General features: G+C 60.6%; 1 protein-coding gene across 3 annotated transcripts in view; it reads right to left on the reverse strand.

Annotated features, from left to right (window-relative positions):
* Nucleotides 1–16,494, reverse strand: part of INPP5A (inositol polyphosphate-5-phosphatase A) — a 135,207-nt gene that overhangs the window by 111,384 nt on the left and 7,329 nt on the right. Inside the window, exon 1 of one of the 3 annotated variants that reach the window (XM_040991913.1) lies at nt 11,354–11,704. The exons of 1 other annotated variant lie outside the window; for it this stretch is intronic. In XM_040991913.1, coding sequence (XP_040847847.1) covers nt 11,354–11,428 — 75 coding nt within the window. In that variant the 5' untranslated portion in view covers nt 11,429–11,704. Of the gene's footprint in view, nt 1–11,353; nt 11,705–16,494 lie in introns of those variants that run through there. One more of the 3 variants, XM_040991914.1, reaches the window with a different exon arrangement.

Genomic DNA, 16,494 nt, shown 5'->3' on the forward strand with positions numbered 1-16,494 from the left:
TGGGTAGCACAGGCCCCAGGGGGGCAGCGGGCCCAGCACCACAAGAAGGCATCGGTGGGGACCAACTCATGCCAGCCTTGAGCTTCTCCCAGCACCAACCAGACACCAAGCCCACCTCAGAGGAAAAACTGCCCCAGGCCTCAAAAAGCCACTGTGCCCTGGGGACCGGGCACCACCCCAGGGGGCCATGTTGGGTTGTGCTTCTGAGAGTGGGTGGGAGGTGCAGTGTTGCTAGAACAGGACAATGGGGGGTAAAGGCCAGGCCTGTGGGTGTCTGGGTGTGGACACCAGAAACACCTCACAAGATGGCTCTGCAAGGGTCGGAACCAAAGACCTGAAGCTGTACCATCAGGGACAAAGAGACTCAAATCAGGTGTGGAGGGAGATGCCACCACCAGACAGGACCCAGGGGACAGCACGTGACATGGGCACAGTCTGCACAGAGCAGCTGAACAGGGGTGATTGACAGAGGAGGCTCAAGGCCTGCACTGAAAGCTGAGAAACATCACAGGGCGAAGGAGGAGGAAGACAGCAGGTATCGTGACACACCAGCTTCCCGCCTGCTTCCTTGTGGACACTGACAAACTGACCCTGAAATGAGCACAGAAGTGGGGAAGGCCCAGTCCTGAGAGGAGACCCCTCCAGGCCCGCGGCCCACACCAACACACAGGCCAGCGGTGCAGAACAGGGTGTCAGACAGCAGCCTCATTGTCACGGTTGATTTATTGCCAACAAGAGGGTAAAGCCAGGTCAAGGGGGAGGGAAGAAGTCCTTACAACGGCCGTGGAGGCCTCGCAGCGCCCCATGCAAAGGAGGGGGAGCCCCTCTGTGTCAGACCCCCTGGGGCGACCTCCATGACCTGAGCTTGGTTCTGATGCACTTCCCGGGCACAAGGCAACATCCAAACTTATACCGTCAGAAACCTTCACAACTCCACAGCAGCAAAATAACCCTGGCCATGGACTTTCTGCGTCCAAGCCCACAGGAGACATCCCATGCCCTGCTGATGGGAGACCACACAGCCATGTGGGTTAGTGGGACCAGCCTGGGCAGAGCCTGCAGCCAGCGCCTTCCCCCATTGGCCAACAGCTGCTGCCCCTGACGAGCAATCTACAATCTCCCATTAAGACCAGGGGATGCTGACGTGTCCAGGCCAGCAAGCTTGGGGACAAACAGGTCACTGGCCAGCCCATGCAACGCAGGGAATAAGTGGGCAAGAGTGGTCTGGAGGAGAAGCACCAAGTGGCTCTGGGAGTGGCTGGTCAGGATCGAGGCAGCGGCAGTGGGCTGTGGCCGAGCTGGTGAGGTGCCTGCAACCCCAGGGCCTCTGGGCAGCATGGAGCCACTGTGCAGCCAGAGGTTGCCAGGCTGGCAGCATCGTAAAGCAGCCTACAGCTCCAGGCCCCTCTGAAGGGCTGCGGACTGGCTGGGTGAGCCTGTACACACACCCAAATGGCAGGTGCATTAGCTGGTGTGAATCCCCCAGGAAAAGGCCAGGCAGTCCCCATCCTCCCCTCCATGCCCTGTGCTCCTGGCTCCAGGGCAGAAACAGCCCCAGGCAGGGCCTGCCCACCATAAGAGAGACCTGTGACACATCAGCCTCTGGAGCAGGGTGGGTACTCATTCTACAAAGATGTTGGAAGTTTCTTTTCATCCACAACCCAGATGCCTAATGCAGCACGAGCCACAGACACACCGAGGCCCCTCTGCCACCTGAGCTGTCCTGAGGCACACACTCTGAGACCCTGTGGGAGGTTGCGCCTCTCAGCTGTTTGCACCCTGTCGCACAGCACCACATGTGTCCCACATACATCATCTTTCTCCTCCGAACTGCCCAGGGAGCATTTCCAAGCAACATGGCCAGGAGGCAGGCCAAGCCTCGGCATCCCGAGTCTGCTTTCCACAGCCCAGAGCTGGGCCCCACCGCCTGCCCCACGGTCACAGGCATGGCCCCACAGCCCGGAACCCCACAGCCCCCCTTCTCTCTTTCTGGGTAAGCGCTTATCAGTAGCTACAGAAACACACGGCTTGGTCAGCCCTACCGCCTGCCGACAAGGCTGACCGGATTCGAGGCTCCTCCTGGGGGCCTGGCCATGGTGCCCGGTGCTTCACGGCCCTTCCATAGGCTAGAGGCCCAGCTCCTTGGCCTCACTGCCCATGCAGCAACAGAACAGGCCCAGGCACACTTAAGGGCAGCTGTCTCAGCCCACAGCCACCTGCTGTTCATCGCCCTCCCAGTGGCCACCCAAACCACACAGCCTCCCCGGCAGACTCAGCTCCCTGCCACCTGGGGGCCACGAATTCATTGCTTCCTGCACCTGCACTCAGGGATCAACACCTGGCACCTTCCATAGGCTGGAAGCCTCAGCCCAGCCAAGGTCCTGCCCTCAGGAATGCCCAGCCATCCAGGATGCTCCTCCCATGTGGCCCTCAGGCCCACCAATTTAGATGCTGCTTCCAAGCCCTGCTGGTCATCTCTGTTGCTCCCGGGGGTCCACGCAGCCTCCACCTCCTGCCTGGACGGTGCCCACACACAAACTGTGACGGCAACACTGAGCAGCCTGTTGTGGCAAAACAGGAAGTTACAACAGATCTGAGACTCGGCAACGGTGCTAGCACAGGAAACCAGTGCACGTCCCCAGGACGCCATGTGCTGTATGGAGGGAGGCGTTGGGACAGTTCAGGTCCCTCTGAAAGAGATGAACCCATGTCACGCACAACCGGGGGCTGGACGGAGCCAGCATGTCCACACACCCACCCCACGAAGCTGTCCTCTCAAGAGAATCCCGCGGATCCCCAAGGGCAGCTGCTTCCGACAAGTGTGTCAGTTGACAGCCACTCAGGAGTCCGGTGCAGAAGGGGTGGGGCTGAGCTGGGGAGAGGGTGACTCCACCTGGCTCATCCTCCTGACTGAGACAGGCCAAGAACCCCTGAGCATGGGACAACCACAGTCACAGCCAGTGATCACCACGCCAGCTGCAAATGGCTCCCACCCAGGCACCTACAGGTCCCTTCCTAGCATGGGGCCCACTCTCAGCCAAGGACATACCCCTCAGCTCCTCCAAGCCTTGGCACCTACACGCTCTCTGGGTCCCACTGTCAAACTAACACTGTAAGATCCGAAGGGCTCACGGGCTGCTGCTGACCCTGAATACTCCAATGCACTGTCACTAACCCCAGGCTGAGTCTAAGGACTCGAATGCATTGCTACCAACGGGTCAAGCCTGAGAAGCACAACAGCCCACGCGGGCATCGGTTCTGGTCCCAGCTGCTCCACTTCCCCATCCAGCTTTCTGCTAATGGCCGGGGAAAGCAGCAGAGGATGGCCCAAGTGCTGGGCCCCTGCACCCATATGGGGGACCTGCAAGAAGCTCCAGGCTCCTAGCTTCAGACTGGCCCAGCTCCAGCCATTCCAGCCCTTTGGAGAGTGAACTAGCAGGTGTAAGACACTCTCTCTCTCTCAATCCTTCTCTGTGTAACTCCTCCTTTCAAATAAAAATAAAATAAATCCACCAACAAAAATAATAAACAGTGACCCTACTAGCTCTAAGTCCACTCACCACGGCACTCCCACCACAACAGACACTAACCCCCTGGCTGACGTGGCCTGAAGGTGGAGTAGGAGTCAGGCATGACCTGCAGCCCTGACACTGGCACACCGGCACACTGGCACACTCCCCCTCACATGCTCCAGGACACACACATGCACCTTCTCCAGCTGGGCCCCCAGAAATAATGCCCTTACCCACATGGGCCTCTGGGGGTTTGGCAATGTCCAGAGGCCCCCTCCTGACAGCCACAGGTCGCACACCACCAGTCACCTGTCTTCAAAGACATCAGCACGGCCAAGTGCTCAGTGTGTGGGATGCCCGAGTTCAGCAGTGCAGAGTAAAGCCACAGGAAGGCATCCTGGCAACAGACGTTCAGGGCGGCTGGCACAGCCACGTGCCATGGCAGCCCTGAGGGTTCCCGGGGCAGCATATACCTATTTAGCATGGACACCTACATCCACGCACACAGACGCCACCATTCACTGCGACCCCATAGGACATCAGATGGGTTGGCAAGAACCAACTGTGTATGTGCAGGCATGGACAGCACAAGACAATCAGAACACCCAGATTCCTGGAAGGAATGCAGCCTGACACAGAAACTGTACTGTGTGATTCTGTGACCTGGAGTTGCTGGCGAAAGGGGGAGCCTGCAGACTGAAAGCTGTGAGAGGGGCTGGAGGGCGGGGCTGGGGCAGGCAGGTCTCAGAACTCAGCCAGAAGCAGGCGAAGTGTCTCACAGCTCAACTGGGGCCAGACTCGAGGCTGTCAGGATGGGGAAGGGAGAATGGGGGAGTGGAAAAGGGGGAGAACAGGGGGTCTCAGAGCTCAGTGGGGTCGGGGGAGGATGGGGGTAGCATCTCAGAGCTCAGCTGGGGCCAGGGGGAGCATCTCAGAGCTCAGTGGGGCTGCACAGCATGACTGTGGGAGAGTCCAGCTCTGCCTCACAGATCCGCTCACTGCAGCCCTGCCCACTCCAACAGTGTCCTGACAGGCACCCTTGAGACGTCAGCAGAGTCGCACTCATGCCAGCAAGGGGCTGTGCGAGCAGAGGGCTACCCTGGCCTACCTGCCTGATTAACCACACCTGCCAGACTCTACCTTAATCCTCACAGAGGCATCGGCAGCCCAAACCAAGCGACCCTGCTCACCATGCCCCCAGCTACACAGCACCCGCCAACACTCGCCCACAAATCCAATGAAGGACACCATGGCCCCCAGCCCATGGAGCTGGTCAGCAGCAGCATGGGGGACTCGGTACAATGGGCGTTCCAAGCACAGACACCCTGTAACTCCAGTTCAGAGCCGGCAGGTGGAGCTTCGGGGTGCCACTCCAAGGACAAGGGAAATTCCACCTGGCCACAGGGACTGCTTACGTGGGGTCAGAAGGGAGGGATTCAGGGCCCACCAAGGCAGCAGGCACAGGGGGGTGAGGGAGCCCAGGCGAATGCAGAGGTGGGGGATGCAGAGGGGAGCAAGAATGGCCTCGCTGCAAAGGACCAGGCTCCTCCCACAGCAATACAGGTGCTAAACCAGGCAGTGACCACTGGCCACTCAACTGGAGAGCTCTGGCCACCCGACCAATCAGCCGACCAGCCAGCCTGCATGTGGCTCTCAGTCCCTGGAGACACAGGAAGACAGAGCTGCAAGCCCCAGGCTCAGTTCACTCCTGTGAGAACATCTGTGGCTCCCACTGGCACCTGACCCCTGCCTGGTGTAGAGTCCAGCAGCTGTATCTCTGCCCTACTTCACCTCCTTCCCTGAGGTGCCCACACAGGCAGCCGACTCCTGTAGGTACACATGCCCATTCTGTCAGCTTCCTCAGCAGAGGAAAAAACAGACCCAGACACCATGGCCCCTGAGCTGGAGGGACCCGGGTCCCCACCCTGTGCGCAGGCCACCCACAGGTAAACCACTGCACAGGACTACCCAAACCAGGTACTATCCAGATCCCCGCCATAGGGTTCCAGACGGCCATCCCCACCTCCAAGGGTTCTTCCGTAAGGAGCCCCCAGACCTGCCTCAGCGCACACCACTGCCCCCCACCGACCCCAGTCTGAATCTGCCTCTATCTCCCAGGGCCGGCTAGAGGGACAGGGCGCCTCCTAAACTCTTGTCCTGTGGCTGAGGAGCCTGGGCAGTCACAGCAAGTGGCAACACTCCAGGAGCAGCTCGGCTCCGTGCACAGAGCAGCCACTCTCAGAGCCCATAGATCCCATGTCCCCCAGCCCACAGCCCTGTGCAGACTGGGGACACAATACTGCCGTCTCTGCCCTCACAGCAGAGCCGGAGTCCAGGCCTGGGAGCTCAGCTCAGCCCTCCCAGGAAAGTTGCTCTGGCCACATACTAGGTCCCATTTGCTGTCCAGCCAGGAGGGCAAGCTGGGTCCACAGCAGCCTGCTCTGCCAAGCGACAGTACCAGCAAGGTGGTAGTCTCAGGGCCCTCTGTCCAGGTCCTGCAGTGCAGGCGATTCCCAGCTACCTGAAGCAGACCTCTAAGCTCCTTCCACCGCACCCCCCCACACAACTTGACTTTGGGACACACTTGTCTTCTCTCTGCCTCTCCTCTAAGCACTACTCTCCCCCACCCCTGGCCCCAGTCACTCTTCTAAGGCACAATTATATCAGAAGGGCACAGCCAGCAACACCTCAAGCGTGCACAGAGCTGCTCCAGGGCAAGGGCATGGGGGGGGGGGCAAAACCACAGCATGGAAGGAGTGGCCAGGCCACGTGGCGGTGTGGGTGGCAGTGACGACAGGCAGGAGGGAATTGCCACACCATGCGGCAGGTGAGAGTGGCTACACCATGGGGTGTGTGGCAGGGGAGCAGTCCATTCGTAGTCCACTGTCAACCCTGCCGTCCTCCCCAGGAGCCCAGCGGTTCCCTGTGTACAGGCCAACCCAGGCACCCTCCCTCTGCAGACACTGCCTGCCTCAGCTTCCCTCACCCATCCAGTACAGGCCCGAGGACAGGAGGCTCTCAAGGGGCACTCTGCAGGAAGGCAGGCCAGGGCCTGGGTTTCTGCCTCTGCCCAGCCAGACTCAGCTCAGGCCTCTTCCTGTGAGCTGGCCATGGCCAAGCGATGAGGACATCAGGAGCAGGGAGGGGACACGCAGGCCCCACCATCTACAAGGTGAGAGTCTGGAAAGCTTCCCCATGTGCCAACATTCTCCGAGGATCATGCGACAGTCAGCCTCCATGTGCTTTCTGCAGACTGGGAAGTGCCTGCCTACCTAGCTAAAAGGATACCACGGGCACAGGTCCTGCAGCTCAAGGCTGGGCAGGGGCAACACCAACCTCACAGCAGGTGCAGGTGGGAAAGAAGCAGGGGCAGCTCAGGGACGAGGACCACTAGGTTAGCTAGAAAATTCCAATACCAAGGACAGGCAGGCACGGTGCCCATCTGTGTTAGAAATGGCTCCATGGCATGAAAGAGAGGCCTTGGAGCCGCTGCCCATCGTTCCCCACAGAGAAGCCCCATCCGTCTCCAGTCTAGCAGAGACCCAAATCTGGCCAGCTAGATGCAGGCCACAGCCATGTGACCCAGAGCCCTCAGCTGAGCCTGGAGCAGTGCCCTCTGAGTGCCCGTAGGAAAGGCCTCCTCAGGAGAAGGTAGCCAAGAGCCTGGGTGTGCATAGCAGCCAGAGCCCACCCTCTCACAAGGTGGGAACCCAGAGGGAAAGACAGACCTGAGTGCAGGATCAGCACAGCGGGGGCCCAGCACAGCAGCCATATACACCACTGCCATGTGACTACCCTGCCCCGGCCAAGAGCACACCCAAAAGATGGAGGAGGCTCCAGCACCCAAGGACTGGCACGTGACTGCTCACAGCAGCCAGACATGGAGATGATGGAATGCTGTTGGCATGAGCAGACAGAGTGCAGGGCACCCACAGATAGGCACAAAGCCTGGCACAGGTGACAATGTGCAATGACCCGGAGGTATCACATCCAGTGGGGGCAGTCAGCCCCAGGGATGGAACAGCAGCTTTGGCTGACAGGCCGGGGGTCTGTTGACCAAACAGAGGCAGGTTTGTTTCTAAAGTGATAAAATGTACTGGAACTGGCCAGGCTGATAATCACACCCTGAGCTGTATGTCCCGGTAAAGGTGATGCCACATACAACATCCACAGCTAAGAGACCCATGGCCATGGGGCTGCAACAGGGGAGCAAGGACAGCCTGCAGGGGACTGTGGTGGATAACAGGGGCTCACAGAGGATCATGGGGGACCATAGGGGATCATAGGGGATACAGGGGACCACAGAGGATCACAGGGGATCATGGCGGATCATGGGGGACCATAGGGGATCACAGGGGACCATAAGGGACCACAGGGGGTCACAGGAGACCATGGGGGCTCACAGGGGATCTTGGGGGACCATAGGGGATCACAGGGGACCATAGGTGACCATAGGGGATCATGGGGGACCATAGAGGATCATGGGGGACCATAGGGGATCACAGGGGACCATAGGGGACCATGGAGATCATGGGGGACCATGGGGGGGGTCACAGGGGACCATAGGGGATCACAGGGGATCATGGGAACCATAGGGGATCATGGGGATCACAGGGGATCATAGGGGATCATGGGGGACCATAGGGGATCATGGGGGACCATTAGAGGATCATGGGGGACCATAGGGGATCACAGGGGACCATAAGGGGTCACAGGGGACCATAGGGGGTCATGGGGGACCACAGGGGATCACAGGGGACCACAGGGGACCATAGGGGATCATGGGGGTCACAAGGGACCATAGGGGGTCATGGAGAACTATAGGGGTCACGGGGGACCATAGAGGATCATGGGGGACCACAGGGGATCACAGGGGATCACAGGGGACCACAGGGGGTCACGGGGGACCACAGGGGGTCACAGGAGACCATGGGGGCTCACAGGGGATCATGGGGGACCATAGGGGATCACAGGGGACCATAAGGGGTCACAGGGGACCATAGGGGGTCATGGGGGACCACAGGGGATCACAGGGGACCACAGGGGGTCACAGGAGACCATAGGGAGTCGTGGGGGACCATAAGGGGTCACAGGGGATAATAGGAGATTACAGGGCACCATAGGAGATCACCGTGGACCACAGGGGACCATAGGGAACCATACTACAAGGACAGACAGACCCTGACAGCACAAGGACACTGGGTAGGACCATGAGCAGAGACCTGGGCGGGGCTCATGAGGGGATACTTCCCTCCACTGAGTACAGGAGTGCGGGTGTCAGGACACACAGCAGCTCTGGGCACTGCAGAATGTCCAAGTAGGAAGGACCACAGCCCCCATCACAGAGGGGAGCCAGGCAGAGATGAGAGAGGGGCAATCCAGTGCCCACACTGCCGCCCAGCAGCCCTCTTCTTGACAGCTCTGACTCACTGCCCATGGCTCCCAGGCCGGGGGCGGGACAGGGCTGCTCAGGAGCCTCATCCATGGCAAACGGCTCCAGACAGACACGCTGATGCTCACGGGAGCCTCTGCCCACAGCCTGACCCTGAGAAGCTGTGGTCCACTCTGGATCATGGCCAGTAGGGATCACCCCTTCTCTCCACTTCTGGCCAAAGCCAAAGGAACCACACCAGACCACCTCACTGCTTGTGGGGCCAGTGGCCCACATCAGAGGGCCAGCTCAAGCCCCGGCTGCTCTCCTTCTGATCTAGCTCTGTGCTAATGCGCCTGGGAACCCCCAGGAAACAACCCAACCTGGGCCTGAGACCCATGACGGAGACCCGAGTCCAATTCCTGGCTCCTGGCTTCAGCCTGGCCCTGCCCCAGACACTGTGGCCACTGGGGAGGGGACCAGCACATAAAGAGCTGTCTCTACCTCTGCCTTCCATGCAGGAAGACCAGGTGTATGGCTGGTAAGCGCCAGCACAGCACATGCTTAGAGTCAACGGTGGCCACTCAGACCCAGCGCACACCAAGAGTGAATGGCGGCCACCTGGCCCTGAGAGCCATCAGGCTTGCCACCCCAAAAAGGGCCACAGCCACAACCAGTCACCCTCAGGCCCCGTGGGAGGTCAGGGGACCTCAGAGGGCGGGCAGAGGGTCCCTCAGGCCCCATGGGAGGTCAGGGGTCCTCAGAGGGCGGACAGAGGCTGTCAGAGCTGAACTGTGAAAACTACAGTGCACTAGGCCGCCTTCTGCTCTCGCCCAGGCCTCAGCTACCACCATTCCGCCCTGGGTGCCACAGCGCCTCCATTCAGCCACCCTGACAGGCAGATCATGGCCCCAATGCTGAGGCTGCCGGGAAGCCACCTGGGTGTGGGGCCCCACAGCTGAAGTGGGGCAGGGGCGGGTAAGTGACAGGCTACCCCAGGCCACAAGAACTAAAGACCCTAGGAGTAACAGTGGGCAGTGACGCAGCCCTTCGGTCACGAGCCCCCTCGCAGTCACCATGGTCTGGACACACACAACGCCCAGTCCTCACAGCCTGAGACTAGAGCTCAAGGAACGGGCTGCCAGGGGAAAAAGTGAGTTCCGTGACCCATCATGAGCCACTGTGACATCCCGGAGCACGACACAGCACTGGACGTGAGTCAAGGCCACCAGAGAGACGGCCTGGCAACGTGCATCTGCCACCCAGGTCAAGACGCCCACCACGCTAATGTTCCTGACATTTCTGAGGCGCCCGGGCCCCAGCTAGCAGGTCTGCGCCTCTGAGCAAAGCCACGTTTGAGTGACGTACTCTGGGAGGCCCAGAATAGAACGCTAAATATACAGACACACACCCAGGCCGGCCCCTGGGGAGGGAGCCCCTGGCCGTCGTCCACAGCACAGCCTGGACAGGGGGATCTGCGCAGGCAGGCAGCCAGCACACGTGCCTGCGAGCCCCAGGAACGAACCAAACAGCGCCAGCCCCACCAGGGAGGGCCACACCTGGTGTCTAGACCTCAGCCGTTCCATCCCAGGCACGCACTGTCTTCACCTGAGAGGCGAGTCACAGCCCCCCACCCCGGGGTGCCACCCTCTTCTCACACTGGGAGCTGTGGTGTACTCCTGGTCGGCAGTGCAAGCACCACAGCAGGACAACTAGGTCAGCCTGAGTCTCCCTCCCAAGAGCCCCGGGGTGTCCAGGTCGGGGCTCCCTGGCAGGAGTGGGGACCAGGCTGGCATGGCCCCAGAAAGCCAAGTGCCACAGGCAGCCTGCACCACCCTCCTGGACGCCCTGCTTCTTCAATCTATTACCAACAGGAGTCTTCCTGGTGCCCAGACTTGGAAACTAAGATACTAACTTACAAGGCAGAATGAGGCCCTGTCCCGTCAGGGACAGCAGGGACTGCCCAGGCCAGGCAGCCAGGGAGACCAGGGGAGCCAGGGGACCAGGGGTGGAGGCCAGGGAGCCAGGGGGCTGGGAGGCCATGGAACCAGGGGGCCAGGCAGGCCAGGGCACCAGGACCAGGGTGGAGGGCCGAGGGGCCAAGGAGCCAGGGGAGCCAGGGAGACTAGGGGGCCAAGATGATCGGGGGCGGGGGGCCAAGATGATCGGGGGCTAGGACCAGAGGTGGGGGGCCAGAATCAGGGAACCAAGGAGACCAGGGGGCTGGGACCAGGGGTGGGGGGCCAGGACAGGAGGCCAAGGTGATCAGGCGGCCAGGACCAGGGGGTAGGGGGCCGGGACCAGGGGGCTGGGACCAGGGGTGCGGTCCCAGGGACCAGGGTCTAGCAGGGGGCGGGTTCAGGGGCAGGAGGCTGGGCAGGGGCAGGGCCGAAGCGCCGAGGCTGGGACTCGCGGGTCAGCCTTCGGGGCCGGGGGCTGCGTGCGCGGCTGCGAGCGGGGCGGCACTTACGTCGTCGAAGAGCGAGCCCACGTTGGCGGTGACCAGCAGCACCGCGGCGCCCGGCGCGGCCGCCTTCCCCGCCATGGTGCCGGCGCTGGGCTGGGCTCGGGGCCGCCGGGGTCTCGACGCGGCCGCGGGCGTCAGCTGCGCCGGGCGGCGGCCCCGGGGCGCATCGCGGGGGCAGGCGGCTCGGGCCGGGCCTGGCCGGGGCTCCGGCCCCGCGCTCGCTCCCTCCCGCGCTCGCTCGCTCGCGGCTCCGCGGCCCCGCGCCCGCTCGTCGCCGCCGCGCCTCACAGCGGCCCGCGCGCGGCCATTAGAGCCGCCGCGAAAGTTCCCGCAGCGCCGACTCGGCCGCGGCCAGGCCCGCCCCGGAGCCGCGGGCGGGGGGCGGGGCCGGGGCGGGGCCGGGGCGGGGCGCGGCGCGGGCGGGCCGAAGGGCTGAGTGAGCCTGACGGGGTGGGATCGCGGGCGGGGCGGCACGGGGGGCGGGGCAGGGGCGGGGCGAGGCGAAGACCTGCGCGAGCCTGAGGGGCTGGGGGCGGGGGCGGGGCGGGGCGGGATGTGGTGGGCGTGGCCTGCCCTGATGGGCGGGGCCTGCTCTGGGCCAAGGCTCCTTGGCCCCGCTGTCAGTCAAGCCGGCCGCGTCCCGCCCCCGCGCCGCCAGTGCGCAGACTCCACCCTCCGCCCTCAGATGACGTCCCAGCTCGGCTCCGACCGCGCCCCTTAAAGAGGCCGCGTCCTCGTGATCGTGAACCGATAGTCTTGCTGAAGTGAGTCCGCGCAGACTTCTGGACCCTCCGTCCTGGTCTTGCTGCGGACAGCAACCCTGGGCCCCGGGAAGGACCGGCCGCCGCGGCCTGGGGAGCGCAAGGCCCAGGGTCGTGCTCCCCTGACTTCCCCGGGGACACACTGCGTGGGATTGTGCAACTTCCCCCATGTCCACGCAGTTCCTGAGGCTTGACTCGACTTACAGGAACAGAGGTTGTTGCAGTCGAGAAACAAGTTGGAAAGAAGCCGTGGGAAAGGCACGGACGTGTGGTGCCACCCTGGGGTGCCCACACCCCTCCTGGGAGCGCCTGGGCTGCAGTCCCAGCTCAGCAGGTGCACACCCTGTGTGTGTGCAGACCCGGGTGGCGCCCTGCATGCATGGTAACCCCAGCGAGTCCTGGCTCCAGGCTTTCCTCACCCAGGAAGCAAGACAGGAACTGGGACGTCTCTTGCTCTTCCTTTCAAATAAAATGAATATACATAATCATTAAAGCACACACACACTCCCCTTAGGGCTACTTGAATGGCCAGGCAGGCTGGGGCCATTGAAGCTGGACTCAGATGGTGAGGCCCACAGCGGACATTGCTGGAGCAGCAGGAGCAGACCCTAGCGAGGCCAGAGAGGGGGTAGTAAGACCCAGTGGGCCTGGGGACCAGGTACCAGAGCACAGGTCGTGGGCCCCAAATGACCATGGCCGCCCAGTCGGGAATCAAGCCCATGTGTCCCAGGAAGCACAGGCCAAGCTCTGTCTCCAATAGTGACAGGTCTCCGGACACAAAGGCACTCCGTGTGCGGCTTGGCTCCCACGGACCCAAGGGACTTTCTTTCCCTTCAGGGAGCAGAGCCCCAACGCCTGCATGCAGCATCCATGTGAGGCTGCAGCCACGGGCCGTACACAGCACCCACACCCACAGGCACAGACAACCCACAGACAGACAGACAACCCACAGGCACAGACAAGCCACTGACACACCCACAGTCAGACACAGACACACCCACAATCAGACACAGACACACCCCCAGACACACCCACAGACATAGACAAGCCACTGACACACCCACGGCCACAGTCAGACACAGATACACCCACAGACACAGACAACCCACAGACATAGACAAGCCACAGACACACCCACACTCACAGACACACCCACAGTCAGACACAGACACACCCACAGACATAGACAAGCCACAGACACAGACACACCCACACTCACAGACACACCCACAGACACACACTCACAGACACACCCACAGACACACAGACAAGCCACAGACACACCCACACTCACAGACACACCCACAGTCAGACAAGACACACCCACAGACATAGACAAGCCACAGACACACCCACACTCACAGACACACCCAGTCAGACACAGACACACCCACACTCATACAGACACAGCCATGCCACAGACATGCCTACACGCACACCATGGCATGCCAGGTTCCAGACTACCTGCCTGAACACATGTGCCCGCCCCCATCTCTCAACACCTACACCCCCTGGATTTGGGACCTGCGATCCCCCGCAGGTGGACAGATCAGCTTCCTGCTGTGCAGGACAGGGTGCCTGGCCCTTCCCAGAGCCCCCCACTAAGCACTCTCACTGAGCCCCTTAGCTCCAGCCCCTCCCGCTGTCCTCTCAGCCCTCTGCAAAATCAATCACAGATCCCACAGTGCCATCTGCAAGGCCCTATCCCCAGCTGGCCGTCCAAGACGGCACACTGGGACTTGCTGCTCAGCGCCTGCTCTTGCGTAGTCCTGGGTCCCTCCTTCGCCTCCCCCCCCATATCTCTTTGGCACGTGCCATGCCTGTGCCTGGCCTTTGCTGGGCCAATGCCTTGGTGAAACCTCCCGCTGCCGGCCCACGGTGTGCTCAACCAGTCCCCCTCTCATCTGCCCCACACTGGAGCAAATCGCACAGAGCATGCCTGGCAGTACCCACTCTGAAACTTACCATGTCCACCACAGCACCTGGGCTGGGGCTTGCTGCTCTCAGGGCAGGAGCCATGCTGCCTACCTGAGGTGGGACCCTGCAGGAGGGGTGAGCGCTCCTTCCTACGTCTTTCCTGCCAGCTCCCTCTCACCTGTGCCCAAATGCTGCTAATGATGAGTTGGAAGACTGGCTTCAGGCGAGGCAGGACCCAGCCGGTCTGGGAAGCAGAATTCTGGGTTTTCTCCCTGAAGTTGAGAGTCTTGGGCTCCCAGGAGGGAAATTGGGCCCATACCAGAACAGGACACTTGGCATAAACCTTTTGGGGGGAAGGGATGGGGCTCATTGGGCACCTGGAGGAGGAGGGGTTGGGTACGGGGCTCACTGGCACTTGGCACCAGAACTGGGCTCTCACTTCGTTGGGGGCACCTCCAGCTCCCCTAGGGAAGGCTGGGGCCCACACCTGTTGTTGATCTGCGTGCTCCATTCACATCACAGGCACTGCACCCTCTCACCTGTACCACAGTTTCAGAAGGGGTGTCTGAGGGGTCCGCCCTGGGGCATAGCGAGCTGCACGGCCGCCTCCCCTGATGCCAGCACCTGGCCACTTGACTTCCGATGCTGCTCCCTGCCAGTGCACGTGGGCAGGCAGTAGAGGGTGACCCACACACCTGGGCCCCTGTCCCCACATGGCAGACCCAATGGAGCTTCATACTGACCCAGCCTGGGCTGTTGTTGTGGAGTAACCAGTAGATGAAGTGTGTGTGCATGTCCGTGACTCTTTCAAATAAATTTCATAAAGGAAAGGAGGGAGGGAACTGAAGGTGCTTGACTAAGATGCTTGCCAGCCCCTCCCCCATGAGCCAGGACTCCCACAGCCACACTGCCACATGAATGTGTTGTCCATCCATTCGGCCATTCTCTGTGACCCCAAGGGTGAGGTGGGAGCAGGCAGAAGACCCTCCCGCGAGATCAGCACACATGTTGCTGGTTCTGCTTGTCACGTGTCTTTTCTCTTTGGATTTCTAAACAAGAATGGCAGAGGCGAGTTGGCTCACTCCCTGAAAGGTGACGACAGCCAGGGCTGGGTCAGACCAAAGCCAAGAGCTTCCTCCAGGTCTCACACACGCATGGCAGGACCTAAGCATTGGGCCATCTTCGGTGCCTTTTGAGGCGCACTAGCAGCGAGCTGGGTGGAAAGAGGAGCATTCAGATAAAGGATGCTGCCCTGGACACAGCACGATAGCTTCATAGCTAAATCCACACCTTGTGTGTGCCGGGATCCATACAGATGTTGGTTTGTATCCTAGCTGTTCTGCTTCCCATCTAGCTCCCTCCTTGTGGCCTGGGAAAGCAGGCCAAAGCCCTGGGACCCTGTACCATATGGGAGACCCAGAAGAAGCTTCTGGCTCCTGGCTTTGGATTCAGCTCAGTTCTGGCCATTGCGGCCATTTGGGAAATGAACCAGCAGATGGAAGATATTTCTCTTTATTCTCTTTCTCTCTCCTCTCTGGATATCTGCCTTTCCAATAAGAATACATCTTTAAAAAAAAAAAATGCTCCCACCACACCAGCTGTTCCTCACAGGAGTTGGGAAACTTGGAAGGGAATGGGTATGACATGCAGATGTCTGGCCCCGAACTTCTCACCATGAACCAAGCAGCCCTCTCCCGACTGGCTGTGGCAATGTTTCTTCCCCGTGAGTAGACCTTGCCAGAATCAACATGGCACAGTAGCACAAGCCATGACTCACACCATCAGACGGCTGCACCAAGCCTAGCTAACATGTTCTGTTTTCAGGAGACATCTCCAAGCATGGAGCTTAGGAATGCAAGGTATTTGAAGGACATACATAGAAGGTGTGGAAGAGTCGACACAGAGGCTCTCAGAGGGAAACACAGCTTTCAACCCTCTGTCGGGCAGGAGGGAGGAGCTAACGCAGCCCCGCACCAAGGTGAGAGGAGAGGGGGAGATCAGCGAACAAGCAACGCCAGAGAGAAACCTTGTGCTCGCTAGTGTGGAAGCGGGTAAGATGACCAACCAGGTCAGAGCAAAGGGATGAGGGAATAGAGACAGACTGACAGAATGCCAGACGAGCCCACCCCACCCCCACAAGACACTCCCCACACGTTGAGCTAGGAGCAAGTCAACAAGCAGGCAAGAGGGACAAAGTCCTTGAAAGACACCAACTGCCACAATTCACTAAAGAACCACCTAGATAGCAGCTGGGGCAAGCCCAGGTCACAGGTGCTTCCACAGAATGGAGGTGGATTTCCTGTCACCCTGCCAGACAACACAGAAAAGTAACTTTGTATCCTAATGTCCCCAAGAACACAAGTGCAACAATTTTTACAGAGTTACACTGTATCTGATCAACATAAGAAGGGTAACATTTCATGCTGGGTTTTTCATTCAAGAAATACAAGATAGGATTAACACACT

The sequence above is a fragment of the Ochotona curzoniae genome, unplaced genomic scaffold (assembly GCF_017591425.1).
Source record: "Ochotona curzoniae isolate NIBS_2020 unplaced genomic scaffold, NIBS_Ocur_1.0 contig_66, whole genome shotgun sequence".
NCBI lineage: Eukaryota > Metazoa > Chordata > Mammalia > Lagomorpha > Ochotonidae > Ochotona > Ochotona curzoniae.